The sequence below is a fragment of the Drosophila teissieri genome, unplaced genomic scaffold, assembly GCF_016746235.2.
Source record: "Drosophila teissieri strain GT53w unplaced genomic scaffold, Prin_Dtei_1.1 Segkk122_quiver_pilon_scaf, whole genome shotgun sequence".
NCBI classification, from domain to species: Eukaryota; Metazoa; Arthropoda; class Insecta; order Diptera; family Drosophilidae; genus Drosophila; species Drosophila teissieri.
In genome coordinates this window covers 21,257-36,667 of record NW_025224989.1, presented here as the reverse complement: position 1 = coordinate 36,667, position 15,411 = coordinate 21,257, and the positions used below count along the sequence as shown (strand labels likewise).

The 15,411-nt window shown below is 43.3% G+C and overlaps 1 protein-coding gene across 1 annotated transcript; it reads right to left on the bottom strand.

Annotated features, from left to right (window-relative positions):
• Window positions 1-1,599: 1,599 nt before the first annotated feature.
• LOC122625537 lies at window positions 1,600-14,811 on the bottom strand. Its single transcript, XM_043805628.1, has 2 exons — window positions 14,771-14,811; window positions 1,600-2,527 (listed from the first exon to the last, which is right to left on the bottom strand). The coding sequence occupies exons 1-2, from the start codon at window positions 14,809-14,811 to the stop codon at window positions 1,600-1,602; spliced, it is 969 nt and encodes a 322-aa protein (XP_043661563.1).
• Window positions 14,812-15,411: the final 600 nt, after the last annotated feature.

The window sequence follows — 15,411 nt, the reverse complement described above, 5'->3', positions numbered from 1 at the left end:
ATTCGTATGGTGAAAACTCGGTCGTTGTCGCGTTCGATGACTTCGTACGGTCCGGTGTAAGGAGGCTCCAGAGGTTGCTTTACAGCGTCTATGCGGAGAAATACATGGGTGCATTTGTCAATTCCCTTCAGAAGGAACAATTGTTCTTTAATATGGTGCGATGTGGGAGTTGGTCGAATTTTCTGCATGTGCTCTCGAAAACTGCTCAGGAATGTCGTAGGATCCACAGTTTCATCCATGTTGGCGAAGAATTCGTTTGGCAGTCGAATTGGTACTCCGTATAACATTTCAGCTGCAGATGATTTTATGTCTTCTTTGAAGCAGGTACGAAGGCCAAGTAGCACAGTTGGTAATAGTTGAGCCCACGGCGTGCCAATGCTGCACATCAAAGACGATTTAAAGGATCTGTGCCACCTCTCTATAAGTCCGTTTGATTGCGGATGGTAGGCCGTAGTGTGAATATGCTTGCTTCCGATCAGGTTGGCTAGTTGTTTGAAAACTGCAGATTCAAACTGCGTGCCTGGATCAGTAGTGATTCTTTTGGGTGATCCAAAACGTGATATCCAGTGTGTCTAGAACGCCATGGCTATCGTATCGGCCGTGATATTAGTGAGTGGTACTGCTTCTAGCCATCGTGAGAAACGGTCAATCATTGTAAGACAATAGCGATAGTTTTGTTGTAAAGGCATAACAACTATATCCAGGTGGACGTGGTCGAATCTTCCATTTGGCACAGCGATCTTCTCCGGCTGAAGGTGATTGTGCTTGTGAATTTTGGAGCGCTGGCATGGGAGACAAAATCTACACCATTTGAGGACATCTTTGTTCATCGAAGGCCAGCCAAACTTCTGTCTGATTTGACGGGCAGTTGCTCGTCCGCTGGGATGCGAAAGATTGTGGATATATGAGAAAGCCTGTTTGCGAAGAGATTGCGGTACAAAAGGACGGAGATTTGGTGTGGATACGTCACAGTATATTGCATTTTCTCCACCGAAACAAACTTTCTTGAGCTTTAAGGAAGTAGTTCCTTGCAAGATGCGTGTCAACTCAAAATCCGAGGCTTGCTCCTCCTCGAGTTGCGCCGCGGTGATCGCTGTGGGCATCGTGATAGTGCAAAGCCTCGAAAAAGCGTCTGCGACTATATTTTCTGTTCCTTTTATGTGAAGGATTGTCGTCGAGAATTGCGAAATATAATTTAAAGGCCGAAGCTGTCGAGGTGATGCTTTTTCAGGGCGCTGTTGGAACGGTAAACCAATGGCTTGTGATCAGTCTTTATCACCAAAATGCGTGCATCGACGAGGTGTCTGAAATATTTGATTGCCTCGTATATGGCAAGTAGCTCTCGGTCGTACGTGGAGTAATTTCTCTCAGTGTCGGTGATCTTCTTGGAGAAAAATCCTAGAGGTTGCCAGTCATGACTAGTGCGTTCTTCCAGAACTGCTCCGATTGCGAGGCCCGATGCGTCACAAACCAGCTGTAGTTCAGATTTCGGTGCAGGAAATGATAAAAGCGCTGCGTCTGCTATGCTCTGCTTGCAACTCTCGAAGGCTAACGTGCTGTCCTGGCTGCCGCTGACCAGCGCGTCAGGCGGCAGCTCCTCTAGTTTAACGACGTGGAGCGTGCGCAGGGTGGTCGGCATTTATTTGCGTTGTCACCAAAGCGCTTGTGGTAAAAACAAAGATTTTCCTGTGCTCCTGAAGTCTGTTGACCGGAATTGTCCGCTGGTCTGGCGCCACGAGATGAACTGCGTGATCGGTTGCGTGATTGGATGCACTTGACATCCTCTTTCAATGCTGTGACATCTTGCATGAGCGAACGTAAATTGTCAGAAAGTTCTTTCAAAGGATCTGCAGGGGCAACTGCGCAGATAGCCGGATTTGCTGGAGGAACAGCAGTTGAAGATGTGCCGATGGCAAACGAGGCGTTCGTGCCAACGGCTTCGAGCATTTTGTCTGCAATCTTCGCAAGCTTGTCCAAGTCCGACTCATCCCATACGGTGAGCAGCGGACGAATGGAGGCTGGCATCTCAGGATCCGGGGCCAAGCGTCGCATATTTGCCAAGATTTCCGAAGGCTTTAATCCGGTGGCACCTCCTCCTTGAAGTAGTCGTCGCAGTTTTGTCTCGGGCGATTCAGCGAACTTTTGCAGCAAGCGAGTTTTGATTGCTGCGTACTTGTTGCCTGCCGGTGGACGAGTGACCAAATCCTCCACAGCCAAAACCACATCTTCTTCCAAATGCAGTGTCACCAAGTCGAACTTGTCAGTGTCGTCGACAATGTGGTGCAAACGGAATGATCGCTCCACTTGAGCAAACCACAGGTGCGGGCTGTTGTGTGTGAATTTTGGCAAATGCACGGTAACACGTGTGTGCGTTCGCGGCGTCTCATCTCTGTTCGCAGGAACGTTTGTCCGAAGTGCCTCGAGCTGTTGTTGGAGTTCTCGAATTTGAGCGGAGAAATCTGTGTTCGGGTCCGGCATGGCGGTGGACAGATTCTCTTGATCGCTTTCGTCGTCAAAATTTAGGCGTCTTGGTTGTAAATTTCGCAAATTATAACGCACTTAATTATCGCACTTGGGAGACATGTTCTCACAATGTGTGATACCAGCTTGGAGAGCTAATTTATATCATTGTTTGATATCTTTCGCGTGGAATTTTCCAACTAATTTTCCTTGAAGGTCTTCTAGCTCGTAATAAGTTGAACCTAGCTTTCTTCTAATTCTAGCTTTCACAAATGCTGGTGCTAGTTTGGCATTAAAACCTTTTACAAACTTGCTTTGCTGGTAGTTTCTACGATGAACTTCCTGGCCAACGGTATATGACACGACTCGGCTTCTTAAGTTATAAGACTTCTCATTCCGACTTTGTTGTTGCTTCATTGCTTTGACTGCATCTTTTCTAAGAATATTCACAGAATCCTCTCGACTGAATTGAACAGCTCGATCCTCTAGCAAGTCCAATTCTCTCAACAGCTTGTATGTAGAACCTTCTGTGATCATGTGCTGACCAAAAACCAAGCGATATGAAGTATTGTTAACAGCTGAATGCCAACTGGATCGCAAGGAACAGCATATGCTACTAAGTTTCTCATCCCAATTAGACTGATCCGGATAAACATACGCTTTGATTCCAGAGATAATACTACGGCTTACCCGTTCTGACGCGTTAGCTTGAGGGGCATACACGGCTGTATACGCATGCTGAATGCCGTATTTCTTTAATAAATTGTTGAATATGTTAGATTTGAACTGAACTCCGTTGTCGGATTATATAACCTCCGGAATTCCAAAACAGTGAAACAGGTCTTCTTCAAGATACTTCAGAATAGCTTCAGCAGTGAAATTTTTCACTGGCTTTAGGAATGGGAATTTTGTAAAGTGATCGAGTACTACCAATATCCCCACGTGACCTGATTTTGAACGAGGATAAGGCTCAAGTAATCGATATAAAGCGTTTGGAATAGCCGTTGCGATTCACCTGTTTTAGCCAGAGGGGGTCTCAAAACATAATTGGGATGCTTAATACTTTTACATACTGCACAATTATTTACATACTCTTTAACTTCGTTAACTAAATTTGGCCAAAAATAATGCCTTCGTATCCTCTCTAATGTTTTCTTAATCCCACAGTGCGAGGATAAAGGGCTATCGTGCGCCTTTTCCAGGGCAACAGGTACCAATTCTTGTGGCAGCCATAATTTCCATATCATGTCGTCTGCTAGCCTTTCCCGGGATGCATGCTCTGTCTTCCTATAAATGCAATCATCCACGACTTTCACGTCAGGCAACTGCTTTTGAGCTTGCATGAGTTTTACCCTCAGATCTTGATATTGTTTTGATTGGAAATGTGGAGAGCGAATATCAATTGCGTGTTCGCTTTCTATTGCAGACAAATCTTCCGTAAAGGTGCGTGACAGCGCGTCTGGAACAACGTTTCTTACGCCCTTTCTATGCTGAATGGTAAAGCTATATCCTTGTAGTTTGAGTGCCCATCTGGCTAAACGACTACTCAAGTCGGATTGCGACATCAACCATTTTAAGGAGGCGTGGTCCGTTATCACAGTAAAAGTATAACGTTCTACGTAGGGTCTACATTTTTTAATGCTCAGAATAGCGGCCAAGCACTCTTTTTCTGTTACAGAATAGTTTCGCTGGCATTCATTTAGCTTGCGTGACATAAAAGCTATAGGAATTTCGTCACCTTCCTGGTTGATTTGCATCAAAACGCCGCCAACTCCCGTGTGACTCGCATCACAATGTATGAAAAACGGGCGATTAAAATCAGGCATATGCAGAACGGGAGCCTTACACAATGCTGCTTTCAAGTCTTGAAAGGATTGCTCAGCCGCGCTCGACCACGTAAAGGATTTTTTCTTTTTTAAAGAGTCTGTGAGCGGGGAGGTTATTGACGCATAATTCCCTATAAACTTACTGTACCACCCAGTCATGCCTAAGAATCGGCGAAGTTGTTTTTGAGACTGGGGGGTGGGATACTCTTTGATGGCTTCAATTTTAGCAGCATCCATGGATATAATCCCGTGGCCGACAATATGATTCAAATACTGAACTTCAGGCACACAGAACCTACTTTTTTGTACATTAATAGTGAGACCCGCTTTAGCCAAGGCCTCAGCAATTTCCTTATGAACATTTGTATGCCGTTCGAAGGTGTCGGAAATTATACGAAGGTCATCAAGATAAATGAATACCTCATTTCTAAGGTAGGCTGGAATTATACGATCCATTAGTTTTGACATGGTGGATGGGGCATTGGTCAAGCCGAAGGGCATAACCTTAAACTGATACAGGGGCCTGCCAGGCACTGTAAAGGCTGTTTTGTCCCTGGATTCAGGCTCAAGAGGTATTTGCCAATACGCATCTTTGAGGTCAAGGCTAGTGATATACTCAGCCCTATGGAGACGACTCAATATACCCTCTATAAGAGGCATGGAATAAGCATCCTTCCGTGTCACCATATTTACTTTTCGGCAGTCGATACAAAGGCGCACCTTGCCTGGCTTCCTAACGATCACCACTGGCGAGGACCAGGAACTATTAGATTCGTCAATGACTCCAAGGCCGATCATGCGATCTATTTCCTCATACATGAGTTTTTCGATCGCCGGCGAAACCGGATAATGGCGCTGCTTAATAGGTTTTGCACTTCCTTCATCTATCTCGTGATGCAACAAGTTTGTTTTCCCTAGACCCTTTTCTAAAAATGAAGGAAATAATTGAACGACCTTTTCTAATTGATTACGCTGATCCGCCGTCAGCTACTATCGCTGCGTGATAGTATCAGCTGCCTTGTTATCTTCACCTGCTAGGCTGGATATCGCCAAGCCTTGGACTGACAAGCCGGAAGGCAAAATTTCAAATTCAGCCCAAAAATCAATGCCTAGATATAACGGCTGAACAAGTGAAGGAACAATATAAAAGTTTAGGGTCTTTGTTGCTCCCCGATACGTAACATCCAGACCGAGTTTTCCAGTTATACCCTGCAGTTGACCGTCGGCAGTGCGAACATTTGATGACATTGGTTTATAAGTTATATTTCGGTTAAATATTTCTCTAGCAAATTCTCCTCCTATGCAACTAATGGATGCACCTGTATCCATTATTCCTATCATCTGCTTTCCTAGTATAGTAATTTCTGCATATGGTCGTACGTCGTGACCTACGATGGCAGAGATCAGAGCCTGCTTTTCATTTTTAATTCTTTTGTAATATTCACGAAGGCGTGTGCAATATCTTCTGCCCATTACTGAAGCTGGACGTATGGATTGTTGTACCGCTAGTGAAGTGGTCTTGTCAGGCATGTTGGTTTCTGTAGATTGGGATTGCTTTACAGGTCTGCCTGTGTCGCAACTGATGACTGACTCCTCCGTGCACTTGCCACTGGTGCACGGCCCACTACGTTTTTTGATCCCGTACATTTTGAACAAGAAGGTTTATAGGTATTAGGCTGGCCACAGCCACAGAACACCTGACGTTCACTAAGGCAATCTTGGTATCGATGGCCACTTTTTTGGCAGTGCCAGCATACCAAATTAACTGCAGCTACGTCAAGACTTTCGTCATCCTCGCTAAACTGCTCTTCGCCATCGGGCTGGCTCTCTACGGCGTGAATTGAACGTCGCACAGGAGCTTGAGGCCTTTGAAAGTTTGGTTTATTATTCACGTGTTCTAACTAAATGGCGAAGGTGTGCTGGACTACTAATTTTCTCGTAAAGAAGCTCATGTTGAATTTGCGGGTGCAAGTTTGCGCGCAATAAGTCCAACAGTGCCAACTCTGACAAGGGCATTGAAAGCTTATCGGCTAACACCACGATCGACTCATAAAATTCGTCAAAAGATTCGTTCTCCCTTTGCTTGCGTCGGTCAATGGCTGACCGAATGTTTCGGCCTGTCAGCTCGTCTTTAAATTGTGCCCTCATGGCGGCTCGCAAATGGCTCCACTGAATTGATCGAACGCTTTTGTGGTACCGCCAAAACCAGTCATTAGCGCTCCCTTCTAACAAGTTACTTATATGGCGAGATAAAAGATCGAGGTTACCATTAAGGGTTTGAAACGTTAGTGCTTCTACTCTATATATAAAGTCATCAATCGACATATTTGAACGACCTGAAAACCGCAATTTCCAGTTTATAACTATCTGGCTGATACGATCTGAACGCAAGTTTGTATCTATTGGTAAGAATCTAGATTCAGACTCGAGTCCTGCTGAAGGAATATTTCCAACTGCAGCGGGAGTTCCCCTCAAGGAAGGATTTTCTGTTTCATGAGGCTGCGCGTCATGTTCGGATCGGTTACTACTAGTTGCTGCGTCTTGCTTTTGATTCTCCAATAAGGTAAACATTTTTTGAAAACAGGAACTAATGGTTTCTGCAAGAAATTCTGTTCGTCTATTAGACTCCTTTACGACTTGCTGTAACGCTTCCATATTGTCGTCGCCTGTATTACAATTCTCTGTTAATTCCTGACTTAAATCGTTTTGAGACCTACCCAGGGCACTGGCTGTCCTACTAGTATTTTCGCTTTCACGTCTAAGTCTACTTTATAAACTGGACAAACTTTATGATTTCGTACCTTTACATTAAAACAAACTCGATGAAAGCTATGACCACAACTTGCTGCTAATAGTTGAGCCGAGTATTCAATTCCTTTCAAGCAAATAAAGCAGTCAACGTTTGTCATTACCGAGTTGTCTCCTGCGGGTGCGTTTTCTTCCGACATTTCCGTAAGTTTTTATTACATATATATATTTATATTTTTAATTTTACTATTATTATTATTATTATTTTTTTTTTTTTTTTAAACATATTTTCCTCATAAATCTGCTTATTGAGCCGCAATCTTTAATTGTTGTTTGTATATATATTTTTTTTTTTTTGTAACAAATAATTATCTTCGGGAATCAGGATAATCTTCGTGTCTAGAAATCATTAGTCTGTTGACATTGTGTATCAGAAATTAACGTAACAAGATAGATAGCTATTGAGATTATATTTGATTTCGCACATGCAACTGATCCATCGTTTTTTTATTTTTCCAAGATAATAATGCTTAGTTGGTGACTCGCAACCAACTGAAACCCCTATATACCTTGACTGGCAGCGCACTATTGCTACTATATTATAATATATTCATGTGCTACCCGCAATAGCTAACTAATATACACAAAGAATGTACTGCCGCTGCTAAATAATAGTCGATCCAAGTAACTATATTCTGGCTACAAAAGTTAGCATTCAAGCAAACATAATTTATAAGCACCTAATGAGAATAATGTAATAAGGTAGAACCCTTACTTAGAAGAATGCTCTAATCCACTAATACCCAAAGAGCACAGCGCTTATTATCCTGCGTGGCAGGATATAGAAATCTTCCCTGATATCCGCGACCAATCACAGGAACCAGCGTTATATATCTGTTCTTTTTTTTTTGGGACGGCATATCAAACTTACACTCCCGGAACAATACCTTTATTTAAAGTAAGTTAATCCAATCGTGTAACCTGATGCCGCTATAAACGCATTCACTTAGGCCAATTTGCTTACAATAGTGACCACAAAAGAAAATAAAAAACCATATTTTAGTCTCCAGTGGTAAACGAAAATTCCACACAGTTTGATGTTGATGACTATTCTGAACTCTGACGCCATAATTATTTCTGTAGCATATAACGATTTATTAAGACTGAGCTGGTGGAATATTAACGTGTTAACGGAGCACGCGATGTCCTCGGCATTTCAGATATCTAGTCGGCTTGGGGTGGATCAGCAAAAGAAAGAACCGCCACGTTAAAATGCTCGTTTGCTATTGAAAAATAATTAAAATTCGCGTACTATATTTATGGACAAAAAGGGGACGAACAAAAAAAAAGGCTAGAATAAAAATAGAAAGAAAAAAAAACTAAAGAGGGAGAAAATAAGGGATACACTTGCCAACATCACTTCTTCCATCACGCAAGTCTGCGTTATGCCCACCCTTCCATGATCCTTAGGGTCCTACAAATTACACTTAGGATCCCTTGAAGAAACAGAGCTTGTTCATTCGATCACATGTCACACACAGTTTGCAGGGGGTGTTGCGATCAGCGCGTTGTAGGCAAATTCCGAAAAGATGATGCGCACGTAGAATGCGGAGTCCGTTATGATGATCCGCACGTGGAATGCGGAGTCCGTTTGGAGATCCGCACTTGGAATGCGGCGTCCATTTGAAGATCCGCACTTGGAATGCGGCGTCCGATATGATGATCCGCACGTGGAATGCGGAGTCCGTTATGATGTTCCGCACGTGGAATGCGGAGTTTGTAAGGCGATCCGCACGTGGAATGCGGAGTTCGTAAGGCGATCCGCCTGTTGAAGATGGTAGCGTCGTCCGCGCCGAAGTCGCTGCCGCGTGGGGTGCGTGCGTGACGCGCTAGATGCAACCGAGGACTTCGCTCGGTCCCAGTTTCGAAATTCAATTCCTGTGTCCATTGGTAACCTTAATTAGAAGGCTGATCCCAAACTGTACCAAATCCACATACCTGATTCAGTTGAAAATAAGAATCACCAGATTCTGTCTGAATCGGTGCTCCAGCTGGTCTTCACTATTTGCACGTGGCTTAGATGATTTATATCATCTTTATATCGGTTTTAATTAAATTCGCAAGCACTATGTCATACGACTTTCTTATTTCAGATCAGTATAACAAGAGACCGAACTGACGCCGACAATAAAGGCGGTAAGCTTTTAACAGCAGCAGAGTTGCATTTCGGGTGATCTCGCGTTAGGAAATTTTATTTACTTATCCTAGACAAAAGTGGTAGGGCTGCCAGATCAATTCCCTGGAACTTCACTAGTTATCGCTTTAGATAATAAATCGAAATCTTGAATACTTGAAAATGGTGTAAAACCGCCCTCACACCAACAGATTTAAAGGCAGTCTATTGACATCGAGTTTAAAACTGGGAAAAGGGTGGTTAGCTTCTGCATTCGCAAATTCCTTGGCGTGAAAGGTGCCAAGCTCTCTTCCGTTTAGGTCCTCCAGTAAGTACAACGAGTTTCCTATTCGTTTTTTTACTCTTGCCTTATCACCTATGGGTGCTAATTTGGCGTTGAAATGATCTGCCAGTTTGCTTATCGAAAAATTCCGCTTAATTACCAGCTGTCCTAGTTGAAAACATCGTGGTTTGCTGCGAAGGTCATAAACTTTCTTATTCTGCACATAAGCCTTTTCCATGTGGCGAAGAATGCTTGAACGAATTTTGTCGAACTCATCGGGCCGCCCTACTTGTGCCGTATTATCCTCCATGAGTGAGAGTATTTCCATGAGTGACCATGTGTTGGCCATACACTACCATATAGGGTAACTGTCCGATCGATTGGTGTATGCTATTACGCAGGGAACAGTTTATGCTGCTTATATATTGGTCCCAATCCCGTTGGTCCGATCGGATGTACGTACGCAAGGCCGCGTTAATAGATCGTTGACCCGCTCGGCCGAATTGCTTTGCGGCGAATAGACTCCAGTAAACACTCCATATGAGGTCAGGATCGAAATGAACTCATGGTGTTTTTGAAAAGAGTGCCATTGTCGCTTACTAATGTTTCCGGCACTCCTATGCAAGAGAAAATATCCTCCCTAAGATACTAAATAATTACCTTCGATGTGAATTTCTTGAGAAAGGTGAACTTCGAAAAGTGATCTAAGATTATGAAGATTCCAATATTTCCTCGTTTAGATCGCGGGAAGGGTCCAATAAAATCAACGTACAGCCTTTGAAAGAGCCGATGCGTAACGACTGGAGATCCTATCGGTGGCTTTAACGATCGCGTGGGATATTTTGAAGTCTGACACAGTTCACACTTGCCTACAAAATCCCGTACGTCGACAACAATACGTGGCCAATATAAATACCTTCGGATATGTTCCAGAGTTTTAGCAATCCCGCGATGGGCAGCTACTGGTTGACTGTGCGCAGATTCCAAAATGGATTGTCTAAGACCAACTGGAACAAACAGCTTCCATTCGGGGTCGATCTTCTTCCAGTGATGGAAACTTGGGACGATGGTATAAATACTTATCAATGACTTGATAATCGGGAATAGCAGCCTTTACGAATTTTTCTTTAGAAATTAGAATTTTCCTTGTATAAAAACGCGGGAGAGTCTAATTCGATTGCAGGGACGTGGCTGAGATATCGATTTCTACTTCGTCTGCTCGTGAAAGCGCATCTGCCACTATATTTTGTGATTCTCTCCTATGTTCTATACAAAAATTATAACCCTGAAACTTTATGTACATACGAAATTTCTTTATCGCCAGTATTACTGCCAAACATTCCAACTCAGTCACCGAGTAGTTTCGCTGAGCTTGGTTTAGTTTCTTTGACATATAAGCTATCGGAAGCTCATTTTCCTCATCGTCTAGCTGTGCTAATACTGCACCAATACCATAGGAACACGCAACTTATTGGAGGATGAATGGTCGGTGGTCACTGCTCTGTCACTGCTGAGCAGTTTGGAATAAATCTCTGGTACCAGCCAGTCCTTCCTAAGAAACGACGTAACTGACGCATTGTTTGTGGTCTCAAAAATTCTTGTACCGCTCGTACCTTCTCTGGGTTGACTTGAAGTGTTCCTTCGCCCACGATATGGCCGAGGTATTTCACCTTTTTCAATCCAAACTGTCTTTTTCGAATATTGATTGTTAATCCGGATTCTCGTAAGCGCTTGGCGACTGCAATTAAATGGCTTAAGTAATCTTCAAACGTAGATGACATGACCAGAAGGTCATCTAAATAGATGAAAACGTGATCCTTCATTGAGTAGGGGATCCATCAGGCGACACATCGTGTGTGGAGAATTACAAAGGCCAAAAGCCATGCGTGTGAATTGATAGAGAGGCCTATTCGGTATGGTAAATGCTGTCTTTGATTTTGTAGCGCTTGTGGCAATAAAACTAGTCGGCAGGCAAGAAAAGCGGTGGCGCCATCTACATGTCGTTCCCGTAACGAGAAAAGAGGGCAGATGAGGAAAGTCGAGAAAAAGCGTTAGTATAGAAAGAGGCAACATAGGCATCTGTCAGATCTCGGGAAATACCGTAGGCTCGGCGGGAGAGAGCAGGGATAGCTTCCCAGTAACTTCAACTCAACGCCAGCTTTCTTTTCTGATTTGGCTGTTCACGAGGAGAGTTTGGCGCTGGAAGAAATTAGAGACGTTACCAAGTGGCAGTGGAAAGCAAATGGCGAAGCATTAAGAAGGGGAAAATCCAGCCAAAAGCAGCGCTAAGTCCAATTGCAGGGTAAGCGAGGAATAAAAAAACAAGTGCGATTTGGGCGGTGGTGCAAGCGGTCTATTGTTTTATCCAGAATTGGCGCTTAGTACGAAATCTAATATCGAGTAAAAATACGGCCCAACATCGACCGGAATAGTGACCCCACTAATACCCAGAAATAAGGGATCGCTGGAAACCTTATAGAAAACCAACTTATTAATTAATTAATTCTACGCGTTCCTATTGAGCAGCTAAGGAAGAGAACGAAAAAGGAAACCCAAGTCCAAGTCCCCAGTTCTCATTTCGAGTTATGGTTCGGCGGACGCAAAACGGAGAAAATGAGTTGTAAATTTTGTCTCGCGGTTGGCTACGCATCGACGTAATCGGGAAAAACGAGATAACGGAGAAAATTCGCGAATCAGAGGCGCGGGAAAAGACGAGGATCGAGAGGCTGATGGCCGGCGGATATTTTTGTTAGTTTTTCTTTAGTTAAATAGATTATGTAAGCGGTGTTTCAGTGAGGAAAAGAAAAAGTGAATAATAGTAAGCGGAGACGAGAAGGAAAAAGTGGCAGTGTAAAAAAAAAATAGTGTGTGAAGGGTGACAAAGAAGGATCGGCTGATTTTCGTCCCCCATATGCGCTCTATCTTCTTCTTCCTTTTTTTTTGTTATTTTTTTTGTTCTGCTCAGCCCGCAATAGGGCACAGTGGGTCAAAGACCAAAATATATTTGCGAAAAAAGATTATTAATGTCTCCAACAGGTGCGGAATCCAACGGAAGCGCTTTCGTCGGTGGAACCCCGGATCTCGGTGAGTGTACAAATCTCTTGAATTTTAGTAGCGAGCATTAAAGAAAGAATGCAAGAAATTAGGCTCACGATATTTTTCGCTCCTTGTCCCACTGTTTGCGCGATTAAAAGTAGGGCAAAGTTTTAGAGCCTCTGAACGAAGGGAAGGGAATTTCAAGTTCAAGGTTAAGCGCGGAACATTGGGATAGAATCTGAGTTGTTTTTGCTTTGTCTCTCTTTTACTTTTTCTGCATTTTTGATCGTACCACCACAGCAGCAGTTTACTTTAAATAATTATATTTTGTCGATGCGCTCACAATTCGTTATTATATGCCTTCGTCTTGTTCGCATCCGCATAGTTTAGATGAGATCTAATTTGTGAAGTTTAATTTTAAGTTATGTTTACACCAGAATCTTTGTAGTTGTTTAAGGCATACTTTTATATCGCATGCGATTTCTGTATATTGTGTACATAGGTTTCGGGCGTAGGTATTAGTCGTTGGCCCGTGTTCATTTTTCTTCAAGTTGTTAGTTGTAAGAAATCTCATTTATTATGCTAAGAATAAATTTTATAATGTGGTAGAAAACCTTTGTTTGCCTATGGCTAGGATAACTCCTTCGTGAACATGTGTTAGTAATCTAAAAAGGGGCCGTCCAAGTATAGTGTGCAATGCATCTTTTTTGGAGAAAGGCGGCCAAGGCAGGGCGGGCATTATCGGACCTCGAGGCCATCAGAGGATCGCAAGGAAGATGAGGAAAGGTAGTTGTCGTCCGATTTTCTGTGTTGTGTTTAACTCTTTCAGCCCTTAACCAATTCTTGTCGCTGCACGCGAATTTGTTTGAATATTTTGAGGATGATCAGGCTGAGGTATAGGGACAAGACCACCACCCCACATAGCCGACAAGGAGCAGCTGGACAATGGCGCGTGCGTCCCAACTACCTCCCACCACCACCCAAGCCGAGTAGCAATCCGTTACAACTTGGACGTAGCATCGAGACAAATCTGCCAAAATTCATCCTTTATATCGATTTTAGAGATACAATGTACTGGAGGCAATCTACTAAGCAAACCTTCTAAACTCGGCATTGGGTACGCATCCTTCTTCGTTAACTCATTCACCTTACGCGAGTCTAGACAGAAGCGATCCTTGCCTAGTTTTACTATCAATATCCCTGGTGAGGACCATGCGGAACTTTTTGCTTCTTCGATTACTCCTAGTCTTAACATTCGATCGACCTCCGCACATAACCGCTTCTCTTTGGCCGGCGATATTGGAAAGAACCTTTGTTTAATAGGTTTCGCTTGTCCGGTATCGAACGTATGCTCACGTATGCTAACGTAGTCTTTGCCAGTCCATCTCGCGCAAACGAGAGAAATAACTCCGTCACCGCATGTAATTCACGTTGTTGGGCAGCCGTTAGCTGAAGTTGGGTCACGTCCGTAGATTCTTCTCCGATCTCGTTGACCTGAAAGCTTAAAGATATTTTGAATGTCTTCCAAAAATCGATTCCACAAATTACGTCTTGAGTGATGGTTTCCACTATAAGAAATTGGAAATTGGCTTTAAGTGCGTTATATTCGATTGGTAGAGTTATAATGCCCGATATTGCCTGCTTTGTTCCATCTGCCATTTTAACATTCGAATATGATTTGGTGAAGTCTAACCCTTGCTTTAAAATTCGCTGGGCTAGCTTACCGCCGATGACACTTTTATTCGCAACACTATCTAGTAAGGCTAAGTAACGCTCATTCAACAGAGTAATATATGTAAACGGTCTAATGTCATCTCCTTTGTGGACTAGAGAGGAAATTAATACTTGTTTAAATAGTTGTTTTTGTGACGTCTTAGACGATCAGTGGACCGGCAGTTCGGACGCAAGTCGACCTCGTCTTTAAAGATTTCTGTTCGTCGTCTTTTATATTCTTTTAACCATCAGACGTGTCTAATGGGGTTGGAATGTTCTGTCCGAGGCTGGGCTCCAAGATAACATTCCAATCATCCGAATTAGGTTTTTGTGACGGACATCCGGTTTCGGACGGTTCCGGACATCCACGTTGGAGTTTTCCGAAGTCGGTTTGCAATCTGGACAACTAGGCTTGAACGTGTCCAGTCTCCCACAACCATAATAAACTACTCGACGGGGTTTTAAACAATCGTGGTAACCATGACCCGCGGCATCACAGTTCCAGTATTTGGATGAGCAAAGGACATTTACTTCAACTTCTTGATCATCCTCTTGATCAGCGTTACCGTCATCTTCGTACATTACTTCTTGGACGACACGCTTAGGGTTCTGGGGTCTCCATGATGACTTGTTGGTAACGTGCCAATAGAATTCTTCGTGTTTATGGCATTCGTTACGTAAAGGCACGTTGCGATTGGCACATGCAAGAGTTCGTGTTTTAGCTCGGGCTTTTCTCTTGACCGCATCTACTAAGTCTGAATTCGACAATCGGATACGCATGGTATCTGCAATCGCCAACATCGAGTCCAAAAAATCGTCGAAATTTTCATTCGGTTTCTGCTTTCGTCGTCTGATCATCTCTTTGATGTCTTCATCTGAGCGTTGATGTTGGTATCTTTCTCTGAGTCGGGTACACAGAGTAATACAATTTCTATCAGCCGAATGTCAATGAGACCGCCAGTAGAATAAAAAAGCTGGTCCTGAGAATAACAGATAGGCGAATTGATACAAGAGGTCAAAGCCATTTAAACATCAAGAAGTTAAACAGTCCACTCTGTAAATAAAATCTTCGATCGGCATATCACCTTGTGATCCGCTGAATTTAAGATGCCAATTAACAATGAGACTCGAGACTTTATCGGGACGGCTATCTCTATTATCTCTATCTCTCC